Source organism: Ixodes scapularis, unplaced genomic scaffold (genome assembly GCF_016920785.2).
Source record: "Ixodes scapularis isolate PalLabHiFi unplaced genomic scaffold, ASM1692078v2 PGA_scaffold10__122_contigs__length_95168666, whole genome shotgun sequence".
NCBI classification, from domain to species: domain Eukaryota; kingdom Metazoa; phylum Arthropoda; class Arachnida; order Ixodida; family Ixodidae; genus Ixodes; species Ixodes scapularis.
The window spans coordinates 68152312-68164931 of NW_024609836.1; the positions used below are offsets into that span (position 1 = coordinate 68152312).

A 12620-nucleotide genomic window follows, 5' to 3' on the forward strand; every position below is an offset into this window, starting at 1 on the left:
AAATAACCCGAAGCATATCCACTTTTAGGGCTACGCCCTCTATAAGGATCTGCCAGTAAAGCGGGCACCATACTTCTCGGCGCGAATGGCTATTGTCGACTCAAAAGCCGCACTCAATTTCAAGGTCTCTGCTGTCTCTACGACGTCGAACCAGGCCGGCCACCAAAGCACCACCCAAACGGCAGGTGTAGCTTAACAAGGCCGATGTAAAAATAACAATAGCAATAAAATATATCTACGACCCATTAAGAGAAAAGGGAACAAAAAGTAGCTGGTACTATATTTCACCTACAAAATTACCCAAACGCAACCGCGTTTTTTTTTGGTTTAACAATTGTTTGTTACGCGTGTGTGTGCGAGACCGAGCGATACACATAAATAGACAAGTTTGGCTCATGAAAGCTGCAAGCAGCGCATGCAAAATAAAAAAATCTTTTTTTTTTCTTGTTTGTTTTTTGCGAGTGGATTGTCTGCTTTGGCGCCACTCGAGCAGCAGTGCCGCAGCCAGCAAGTGACGTCATTAACACGAATTGGTGTACAAGTCAGCTATGACTGCCCAGTTCGCAAAAATAAAGCCGAGGCTGGCGAACATTTACAAAGTGAGTCTAACACGAAATGTGCCCATACCCTCCCCCTTTAGTGACGTCCTCAGCGTCACGTCATATGACTCACGCAACGTGATATCGTTAAAGTTCGTCAAAAATAACCAAGACAAGTTTTCTTTCTTTTTTGTGTGCCAAAACGAGCTTTAGGCTTTATAAGTCTAACGGTGCAGTGCACGTCGGTCGTATTCGGTACAGTCAGGCAAGGAGTTAAGAATTCCAACTTCTCGGCAAATTTTCTATGCTTAATGCTATTAAGTCGTTACGCACTTTTATTCGACGACTTACCTACGCATATGCCTCTCGCGCACGAAACAGTGGTTCGGGTTCTGCAACTTTAACGAGAAGAGGTCGTCGCGTTCGATTCTTTTCCCGGGTGTATCCATTCCACCGATATAAATCTGAAAATGTTTGCCTCGCAAATCGGTAAAGCCTTTTATCACCGTGACGATACCGACTTCCCAATCGCTGAGATCTATAAATTGCATCACAACGCTTCGATTATCTAGAATAATTAGGACGACGACTATTCAGGGCGGTTATTCATTTGCCTTTTCTCGGTCGGTGTCGTCCGGTCCGCGAGTCCCCTACACACGCTGATAAGTACGCCGAGAACTAACCTACTTTCAGCAGGTATCCCCGTTTTACAATCCCCACGTAGGCACGCTCAGAAGCTCAACGATAAGATCGCGTCTTAATCCATCCAAGCAGCGCGTGCCTTTCCATCTACACTTAGAGACTTCTCAGCGGCGTAGATTTCGTGATAGCGACATCGCGGTACTCTATTGGGAACGATTAGATGAAATCACCGATATAACATTCGGTTTGTGGCCGCATGCGTCATTCATAGCACCCAACCCAACAACCATATATTTGACTCGAATAATGGCCCTATGCTTCACTTGAGCGCAGCCGATGCTGCGAGCTGATTGAACTAATCAGACAACGCCAAAAAGCGCATTATCATGGTGACGATAATAATACCTAGAGAAGGGGGACAAAGGACAAACGCAAAAACGGGTGCGCGACAGAAAAAATCCTGGGGAATGGCCCAAAGTTCTGCATGAACGTGAAACCTTCAAGGGTAGATGTGTTTTCCGCAATTCAGACTATTTCGAAAGTGACGGGTCATGATGAAAGAGCCACGTTCGTGGATTGTGCTGTTGATAGAATGGACAAACTGATGAATGATAGCTTTCAAACTGAAAAGAGAGATTTTCGTGTCATAAGCGCTGCCGTGAAGGAACTAGAAAGGGGATCGCTGCGTCTGCTGCAGACTGACAAAAGTGGTATGTTCGGTGTACTTCCCGAGACAGTGTTCGGAAGAAAGGCAGACGAAGCCCTCAGCGCACTCTTCATTGAATGGAAAGGGAACATTAAGAAAATTAAGAAGAATATTGTTGAAATCTTCAAGGAAGATGAGATGGATAATTTGGCAAAACAAGTACCTAACCAAACAAGGTCTTCGTTAAGTCTAAAATTTTTTTTGACAGATCACAAACCGGATATACCTTTTCGCACAGTAATCAACGAACTCGGAACGTGGCAGTGTAGCGTCTCGAAATTTTTGCAAAGAGGGTTGAATGTAATTCAACTGGGGGGGGGAGTCTTTCACTGAGAAATTCAGAGGCACTAATTGATGTTCTAGAGGGCTTTCATGGAAGACGATGCACTGTAATGTCAATGGACATTAAGGATCTATACTATTCGCTTGAGAAAGTGCGCTTGATGCAAAGAGTTCGGCAGGTGCTAGAGTTAAACCTGGTAAACTTTCAGTCCAGGACGGGCATCGCCGTCGACAGTTTCCTTTCACTTCTTGATTTGTACCTTCAAGCAACAGTTGTTGAATATAATGGGCAGAAATATGTTCAAAGAGATGGTGTATGCATTGGATCTTCGGTGGCTCCGATGTTAGCAGAAATCTATTGAGACGTTCTCTGTGTCTGTTCCTTCTACTGAAAGTTCTTCCGATTTCTTCCACCGCAGTCTCAGGTGTAATACGACATGATTAGCTACCACCAGCTCGCCTGCACTCTCACCGTCTTTTCAGAAAAAATCCGCCTGGTCCTGGTATCGAACCAGGGACCTCTCCATTCCCAGTGGGGGCGCTCTACCAACTGAGCTAACCAGGGGTTTGACATGTCAGTTGAGCAAACGGGTTTTATCAGTTGCCACCAGTCTAACACCAACAAGGACGAAGGGCCTTAAAATGCAGGCCGTTCACCCGTGTTGGTGTTAGACTGGTGGCAGCTGATAAAACCCGTTTTCTCTACTGACGTCTGACTCCTGGAAGCGCTCCACTAGAAATGGAGAGGTCCCTGGTTCGATACCAAAACCAAGCGGATTTTTTTTTTTTTTTTTTTTTTTTTTTTTTTCAGTCGCGCTCCAGTCATTTAGCTGTGTTTGGAGATTTCTGTGTGTCCTATTGCCCCCGTTGTTCCCCTTTCCCGGGGATTATTTACGTCATTCTTGTCCAGCTCGCTTACACCTTTGCATTAATTGATTTATCATCATTATGATGTTCGTCGTGATTTTGTACGGTTCCATCATCGATTGAACCAATCCTAAACAGAAAAGGCCCAGTGACTTGCGCTTTTGAAATCGTTTGATTCGTCTCATAGTACAAAGCGTGCTATCATGGGCAATACGAGCGAGCCGTGGTCCGACCTAGGAATGGAGTCCGAAGTTTAAGTTCCATACTTCTTCGGACTAGCTGACGAATCGAGCGACGGTAAATAGAGCTTGCGGGGACCACGGACGTAGGAACTACCGCTTTCGTTTATCCAACGTATAACCTTCACTCAATTTGAGCGAAGGTTTGTTGTATTCAATGTACAACAAACCTTCGCATTACAAGTTAGTTCAAGTCATTAAACGATTAAGGTTTTTTTTGTTATTATTATTAACTTGAAGATATGTTACGTTTCGAAAAATGAGCTGCGTTTTTGCATCAAAACAGAATTAAAATAATGGCTAAGCATATTTCTCTTATATATTCGTAAAATGCATTTAAAGATTATCATTTTGGTATATTTTGCGTCGTTTTATACGAAATAGTTTGTTGGTAAACAATTTGTAATTGTGTTTCTAAAACGCGTTTCGAAAATGTTTCGCATAGAAATAATTTATTGCCATTTTTTTTTAATATTTCGTGTACACGTCGTAAACTCTTTATAAGATAAGTAGAAAAAAAATGGTTCCTACGTGCGTACTTCGGAGTGAAATAGACGAATCTGCAAAATACATTAGCGAAACCTCGCCAGCCTCCGCGACTCGAGTTGCGAAATTTTATACCTCCAAGAAAATTAGCTACGGCGTTCGCATATAGCTGAATGATCCTCACAGGAACGTGGCTTAAAAATATATTTTTTTACATAAATATAAATATAAAAAAATAAATTGAGCCATCGTTGCACGATCTAACGTGGACACACCCTCTTGCGACGATCTGCAACGAACTTCCGGATGTAACCCACGCGAAGAGAAAGTAGTATACTTTTTTTTATTACACAAGACACCCGCAGCGACGAATTCAAATCGTAGTATCGGCAATCCCGCATTGTGATGAGGCAGATGGGCTCAAAGCATTTAGACCAAGGAATATATTTTGTGTAAAAAAAGAAAAAAGGAGAACGTCAAAGCCTTTCAGACTTTCAGATCTCCACGCCGCCGCGAAGAGAATGCCTTTGTTTGTCACGCACTGAAAAATTCTGACAACACAACAGACAAAAGGAAGAAAAAGTACAACCACGAGGCAAATAAAAGACTCATACGCGAATGTGACATAATGCGATCGCGAATAACGCCAGTAGCAGACGAGGACGGTGGAAGCGGAAGCGATCCCATTCCGGAATTGGCTCAATCACGCTAATCGCAGTTCGTGTCACGTATATCAAGTGGGAGGGACTTGCGGGCTGTCGGTCAGGCGGAACGCGCGGCGACCAACAGGGCCACTGTAGGCACCACGGCCGGGTAGCGCGAAGTGAAGTAACCGTAACAGACGACGGGCGGCGCGAACAACGCTTTCGTATTATGTAAATGCATTACCTGTGTATCGAAGGGTTGTATAATTAACACGTCGCGTTTCTGGTTTGTTTGTTTGTTTGGGACACGAGAGACTGTAACGTCTCACATGGGTAACACCTATCAGAGTTGTTATCTGTAACTGACCCAGAATAGGATGGAAAAAAAAAATATAGCAAACAACGTACCCAACTCGAGCTCAGTTAGGGATGTTAATCATGTTATAAGTGTTTGTCCTTTAGTTTGTTCGCCCCAAGTCTCTGAATAGATACATATATCGTTTAACACTTTCTTGAATTGTTGTCACGCTTTATTTTTCCTTAATCTGACAGGCTTAGAACAGACAACTAATTCATATTTTTGGAACAGACACTTCATAGTTATATAGGCTGAAAAAATAGGCCAGTGGACCGATGCGTTTGTAATATAGGGAACAAGTAATAACGCGAAGTATCCAGCCGTCAATTCCGATTCCAAGCGATTCCATGCTCAAGCATGAAACCGCTCTTTCTCTTCTATATTTACTCGTTCTATATTTACTGACTCATCATAGAGTGACAGTTTTGACATGCAAGCAGCTGTTCACTAAAGCCCCCAAAACCCGGAGGCGTGTGCGAAGTTGATCAAGAATTCGACCAGTGACACCTGATCTTTTTTCATTTGCTATAAAAAATATATTTATTTGTTTTGCCACGTAAGCTACTGGTCTGGCGTATAACACCAACAATGCAATCTTAATAATAGTTATTCGATAAAAACGTAAAGAACAGATCAACTTCGGTCCCTTGTAGCGATCCCGAACGTTGTTCAGTAACTTCGCGTTTGACAAGTGCCTTCCTCTTTTTCTGGGCCGGTAATTTGGTACTCGATAACTCAATATGTCAAAAATATTTTACTCGAATGATACGATGGTACAGGTGTTTTTAATAGAAGCGTATACGTTGCTTCGAAGAAAAGTAGACATTTTTTTTTACGCGCTTAAAGAAAAGTAGTTTGTCATTTCACGGTTACATTAACCAAAAGCGTTACTTTCTTTCTTTTCTTAAAAAATCTGTGTTTAGCGAGGTGTGTGCGGTAATCCAACAGCCCACTTCTGTCAAGAACGTTCGTGAAACGCGATACAGCTTGAGGGGGTAGCACAGCCGACGATTCCGCCCAACGCCCGCGATTTCGGCGTCTATAAAAGGGTACAGAAGCGGCGCCTGAAATCTCCAGAGGACAACGCTAAAATTACGCAATAGAAACGGCCTTTTCTTCGCAAATGCCGTTATCTCAGAGGATAAGCGAGAAACACTCTTGGATAGCGTCTCTCGGCCGACTTCGCCAACCGAAGAAAACACTGTCGAACGTCGATGGTTTTCTCGATCCTTGGCCGAACGCAGGCTGGTATCTAGGGAAGCGGGCGGGCGTAGTCGCGCCGGGTTATTTGTGCCCACCTGGTTGGTTCGCCACTACCGACAATTTACATATGTTAGGCGAAATCTGGAAATTCAGGAGATGAGAAACTCACCCAAAGGATCCATGTTTGTTTGGTCTCTACCGCAATGTGGCTTCTGGTGGATAATGCGCTCTTCGAGGCGATTTCAAAAGTGGCAAAAATGGGCAAACTAAACCAAATATCTTATAAAATACAAATTAGTATGCGGTATACTATTTATAAAAGAATTTAGTGAAGATATTCAGTGAGAAAAGGCGAGCGACTGTATTTAAGGTGCAAAGGTTGGGTCAGAGTGGCTGCGTGGACGCTAGGTGGTGTGGCGGTGCCAACTCTCTTTAATCGCGGGAAATCTGGAGCAGAGCAAGAGCAGACGATCTACGATGAAGCCGCAAAGAAAGGTAATGTTCTCCGTCTTTTTCCAGAGTAACCTTCATCTTATTTAGATAACAAATCTTTTCAAATTGGCGTTTAACGTACACACTGAATGAAGTCTGCCACGCTGACGGCCGCGCCGGGTATGCCGCCAAGCCTAGGCACGTTTTTTATTTTTTTTTCGGACGTCACTTCGCGCCATTCTTTCAGTTTCGGTTATCAGCGACACAAAAATAGATATTGGTTCTAAAAATTGAGTTTAGGGCAAGCATCAGTGACACTAGATATCGGAAGTCACAATAGTGACTATCTAAGTTAGAGCAGTGAGGGTCAACATGATTGGCGTTTCAAGAACAAAGAAAGACAGAACAGGCAAACCTCGGTAAAAACACGTCAGTCCGACATGTAATTTTATTTCCTTTATTCTTTTTTTGCAGCATCGAAGGCGACACTGCGATCAGAGGGTGCCGTCTTCTCCAGACAAGGAACAAATGAAGAAGTTACTTCACTCCCAAAAAGAAAGGTAAGTATGCAGACATTTCCAGGATCAACTCAGTTACGGAACTCGGCTCGCCTCCCGTTGCTCGACATGCCGCCGTTTTAAGGATAGCTGCTATGGTAACTGCAGTGCATTCTATGGACAGGCTGGGGTAATTAGTATACACATAAAAAGTATTGTAAACATAGAAATAAAACAGCACAAACGAACGCAAGGACAAGTAGAAGTAGGACACAGACACAAACAGCGCTGTGTCTGTGTCCCTTCTTCTACTTGTCCTTGTGTTCGTTTGCGCTGTTTTATTTCTATGTTTACAATGCATCACCGACTAGCCCACCTTCAAAAATTACCACATAAAAAGTAGTTGAAGTACAAAATAAAAGAGAGGTTATATGTACTTCAAGTAATTTAGTAAGTACACCGGGTATTTAAAGTGAAGTACTGTAAATACAATGTACTTTCAAAGTAAAGTACAAGTACTTTTTAACGTAATCTTTTATGATTCCCTTTCATTCCCCTATACGAAGCCGGGCCTCTGTTTTTTTTTTTAATTGTATGCATTGTTTTGGGGGTAATCGGGGTGCATCAGTTATTTTCATAGATGGCAGGTGGCAGCGAATATTAGATTTAGTCAAATGGTCACATACTTTTTGTTTTACTCTGAGTGACAACCTATTTAACAGACAAAGAATTTATAAGGTACTTAAAAGGTACAAAACTGTGTACCTTTTTATTGTATAAAAGTTCTACTTGTGTGCTTCTTTGTATTGCCCCCCCCCCCCCCCCTTATGTAATGCCCCTGGCGGGGCCTTTAAGCGATAATAAATGAAATGTAATGAATTATCCAAAACTGTGTTATCCAGGATAACATATGCTATAGCCAGACAGTGTTGCGGTCAGTACACCGGCTCTTCCGGTTCAAGTGAATGTTCGCTATTGTTGTTTTCTACTTGTCAGGGCAAGGCACAGGCGAGTCATGGCGCAGCTGGCCACACTTTTTGAGATGGTACCCCTCAACCACGAAGGGAAAAGCAGCAAGGTGGGTCAACATGGTCTTGGCTATAAAGTATTGCGAATAGAAAGCACAAAGCCAGTCCCTCTAGCGATAAAACACAAGGGCACATACATGGATGGACATTTTAATTCTGTATTCTGTACAATGTTTGCATGCAAAAATGCAAAGCTTTCTGGTATCGTTGACGAATATACAAGGAAAGACGCAAGGAAGGGAAACAGACGAGACACATAGGTCGTAGATTTTTTGAACTGGCAGTCAAGACATAATAACGGCTGTTGTAATATATACAGTCCTATATACAAATTCACACGACTTACCCTGAACAGGGTAAATATAGAGAACATATATGGCAGAGCATCACATGTTCTGCCGTGTATGTTATAAACGTGCAGTGTCGCCGGTCGGAACAAATTTGCTTGTCGTTGTAATAGCCACAATGTTCTAACGAGCCATTATTGCCACTCTTAATTGTTATGTATTTGCTATTATAAGCAACACTTCATCTAATTCTCGACACAAAACTCATATGGTCGTTTCCTTCTCTTTTTTTTTCATTTTCGGTTTTCTTACGATAACGCTTCAGAAAAGAAACGCCGTGGTACATTGCACCGATCAATAAATAAACACGATCTCTCTTGACGAGACGCAATCAGTTTCCGGTTCCGTGCTTTACCCAAACTGCAAACTCCCCCCCCCCCCCCCCCGTTTGTGTGCCTCTTCCTCCAGGCTGCCAAATTCAAGCAAACCCTCTGCTACCTCCGGCACCTTGAACGCAGCATCCAGGCTGAGTGCAGTGCGCGGCCACTTCCCATCCCGCCCCGCTGCAATCTGCTCACGAACGACGACGGTCAACGGCAGGGTCTCGCCGTAAACAGTTGCAGCTGGGAGGTACCACCCAAGGTGCGCATACCGCACGACCCTTTGCTCCAAAATCGCACCGCTCGCACGTCGTACAAACGACGCGGCGTTTGCCGAAAACACGACGAGGGAGTAGCCTTGCGGACGTGCCTCGAGCAGACTTTCGAAGCATGTGTGCTTCATACATTTGGTGTAGGGCGGTGTACTTCCGTTTGTACCTCGGTACAGACACCGGAAGTACACTGCTCTGCACTTTCCTGCAACGGTGCAGGTAAATCGAACGAGCCTACAGTGTACACTTATTCATACGATGCACTAGCAGCACGACTGCAGCTCGGTCACGTCCGATGATCCCGGAGAAACCAGATTGTGTTGCAAGTGGCTGAGCGCACGCCACATGTAACCTCGTGAAGTCAGTTGTGACTCTGACGTCGCAAGCTCGCAAGTTTTGTCTCTTATAGAGCGCATCTCTTAGGCGCCCCTTTCTGGCTTCAGCGGCGTGACCGCACGTTGCATTATGGGACATTTCCCATAATGACGTCACAAAGGTCACTCGTGAAGGTAACGACCTTTACGTGACCATCACTTGTTAAGGTCACGACTCTTACGAGTGACGTCACGAGGGAGGGGAGGTTAATGAGAGGAGGATGGAGTAGGAAGAGAGGGTATGGGAGGGGAGAGGCATGCCCTCCTTGCCATACCCTCCCCTCCTCTTTAAGAGCTGCACTCTAATTCCGCATTACAAGGAGTTGTAAACATCTCATTTTTTTGTCTCTGTCAATTGTTTTTTCTTCATCTTGCTCTCAATGAAACTGGGCTCCTTGTGCTTGTCCGAGCTCACCTCGCGACTCGCTGTCCCTCAGGAGCTGGACTCTGCTATCAAGGCCCTGGAGGATGCTGCGGTCGTCCCCGACATGGAGATCGCGCTAATGACCGAAGGCCTTAGGGACGACGCCGGCGAATGGGAGATATACGTGAGGAAACTTTCTTTGAATCGCGCCCAGTGAGCTCGTTTTAATAATGTTTTTTTCTCTTCTTCAGATAGTTTGTACTTGTGTTGTGTGCATTCATGTGCGTGTTTAGACGCCGGGGAAGTTAGTTGGCCCCAATGGCTTCTGGTGTGTCCGCCTGAGAATATTTAAGCGTAAAGACATTCATATAAATGAACCAACAAACGAAGTGCATTGTAACTTTTCACGGCGGTGTCTTTAGGCATGGCGTTTATCGTGCGCATTTTTCAAGAAAAATATTTAAGCCGAAAAAAAAAAAATCTTGTTTCTTTTTTGTATGCACACGGGAGAACGACAAAAACCGTCTGGTTGACGACACCACTCACACATAGCACCACGCACTTGCTTGGATCTGCCTTCGGGTGTTCATCTCGAAAATGCTTTCACATACTGTAAATGACAAAAATTTTGCGAGGACCTAATTTTCGCGAATCGCCTACAATTCGCAAAAAATAAGTCCCGCGAATGATTCGGGCAATATGTGAACGCTACGGAAGCTACGCTCAATTCGCGAAAATTATGACGCGCGAATAATTTCAAATTTTCAGCTTTGGCCCGATTCGCGAAAATTAAGTCTTTTACAGTATTTGCTTTACGGGCTTGGAACCTCTGGGTTCCACAGCTGCACTGCCCGAAGGTGTTCTTTCAGGTTTTTTTTTTTTAAAATGATGGTCGCAGTATTATGCGGAGCGCAAGTTTGTCTCCTTGCACAGGGGTTGCGATGATATAAGAAAGCACATCTCCTATTGGCTGATTGGGAAGAAAACTGTGGGTTCACAGTTTTCTTCCCAAGGCATCTAGCATTAAGGTCTGCCCACTACGCTTCCGATCAAAGCCAATCAGAGCTTGACGTCCTTCTGACGTCACCGCAAGCTCTTGCAAAAGAAGCAGACGAACTTGCACTCTGCACAGGATCAACATCTTTAAAAACGAAGCACCAAAAGGCCCACTCAACGCCTGACGTTAGATGCCAACCGTATTGCAGGGAATATCCCAAGAGGATTGGACGGTGGCCGGTCCGTCGCAGGATGCTCCAAAATGTCAGACGGAGGTTGTGCAGACGTCGTACGTCGACGTTGTCTGCGACCCGGAACTGCCTGTGCCCCTTCTAATCTCTCCCGAGGTGTTTGTGGTGTCGACGGACGGTACGGTCACCTCTGTGGGGGAACAAGTGTTGCTGTGATGTCCGCACATTCATCATCGTATTGACTGATCTAATTTCTTGTCTTAAATTTTGTCCACTCTTAAATTGTTCCTTTCATGGAGGTTTTCTACAACAGCGTGTCGTCTTGGTTGTTTTTGATAATTTTTTTTTTTGGATTGACGAGGTGCTATAGTGTGTTTGCAAGGTGTTTACTACTTAGTGGGCTGTGATAGTTGCTACTTGCCTTCTCCACTGTATATGCAACTAAGGAGTTGTGTATATACCTTTTAAAAGCTTAATATATATAAGGGCTCAAACCTTTTTTTTTTTTTTTAGGGTTTCTAGTCATGTAACAAAGCATTTATATTGCTTCAAAATGTGCCTATAGATGCATGGTCATATATTTGAATATGTGTCCTTGTTGTTTTGTAGCGATATTTTTTCTTAAAAATATTTCCTAATCGGCGGCATCACTAGGGTCAGCGGCACCCAGTCCAATACTCCCCCCCCCCTACCCCCTCGCCCTTCCCTAGTGATGCCACTGTTCCTAATGGCGTAGATAAAGGTGTGTTATTTATCTTTATCTTGCAATAGTTGTTATAGATTCCAATCTAACGCAACCCGTGTGAAGTTTATATACATCTATATGCCCACAAGGCACACATTCTAAATATGTATGTATCAGTGCAATTTTTGGCAATAAATGTTTGCTCTGACAATTGGTTGCCTTATATGTGCGTTGCAAAATTACTGTTGATGCATTTAGTTTCTTCGTTATTTCTTCACTTATTCAGGTTTACGTTCACCGCAAACGCGTTTGAAGAAATGATATGCCGAAATCGCTGCGGTCGTATCGACAGCAGCGATTTCTCTGATTTCGGTGGAATTTCGACGAAATGTGTTAGTATTGATATTGATATTTATTGCACTTGACAGGTACAAATGTACAGGCGTGCTGGTGTTGGGAAAAGGCTGACGCCCATGCACTATACTTCGTTTCAGCTTCGGTCCAGACGCAGCGGATGCTACAAGCGCGAGCATGTGGCCCAGAACAGTGCTTGCACTGCACGAGCGCGCGTGCTTGGCAGGGATGCTGAAAGCCCGGAGCTCGCGCTTGTAGCTTTATCTGCGTCTGGACCGAAGCTGAAACGAAGTATAGCGTGTCCACAACACCCGACCTATGCACTCTTACAATATATACATATACATTTGTACAAAATGATTAAAAAGAAGAAAAAAAACTAGTGCGCTTACAACACCGATTTGTACACATTAGGTTCCGACTCGGCGAAGGATGAAAATTTCAACCTCGTAACGGTCTGCATACTGTTGTGGTCAGAGAGCCAATCTGTTCTACCGGGTGTCGGCGGTTTCGGATGCAGTTACCACCAGCGTCCTCCCTCTCCTACTCCCTAGGCACGTCATTGGAAGATTTGTTAGAAGCGAACCAGAAGAGACTCCCCAAATACTTTACTAGGGGGAATACATCCTACTCCGCTCATATGCATTAGACGGGACGACCGCAAAATCCTGCAAGCGCCTTAATTAGTAAATAAGCATATCGTCAGATCCGCCGATAGGCCGCTAGCGTACGGAGTACAGAACGAAACGAAACGGCGAAATCAAAATAGCATCTGGCAGCCATGTGCCATGGTC

The 12620-nt window shown here is 44.2% G+C and overlaps 1 protein-coding gene and 1 non-coding gene across 2 annotated transcripts; one reads left to right on the forward strand and one right to left on the reverse strand.

Annotated features, from left to right (window-relative positions):
• Positions 1–2660: 2660 nt before the first annotated feature.
• Positions 2661–2734, reverse strand: Trnap-ggg. Its single transcript has one exon. It is a non-coding gene; the product is annotated as a tRNA-Pro (tRNA).
• Positions 2735–6378: 3644 nt separating this feature from the next.
• On the forward strand, positions 6379–11731 carry LOC115321809. The gene is made up of 6 exons (XM_029982091.3): positions 6379–6461; positions 6873–6958; positions 7892–7973; positions 8679–8852; positions 9674–9784; positions 10806–11731. The coding sequence occupies exons 1-6, from the start codon at positions 6444–6446 to the stop codon at positions 11001–11003; spliced, it is 669 nt and encodes a 222-aa protein (XP_029837951.2). The 5' UTR covers positions 6379–6443; the 3' UTR covers positions 11004–11731.
• Positions 11732–12620: the final 889 nt, after the last annotated feature.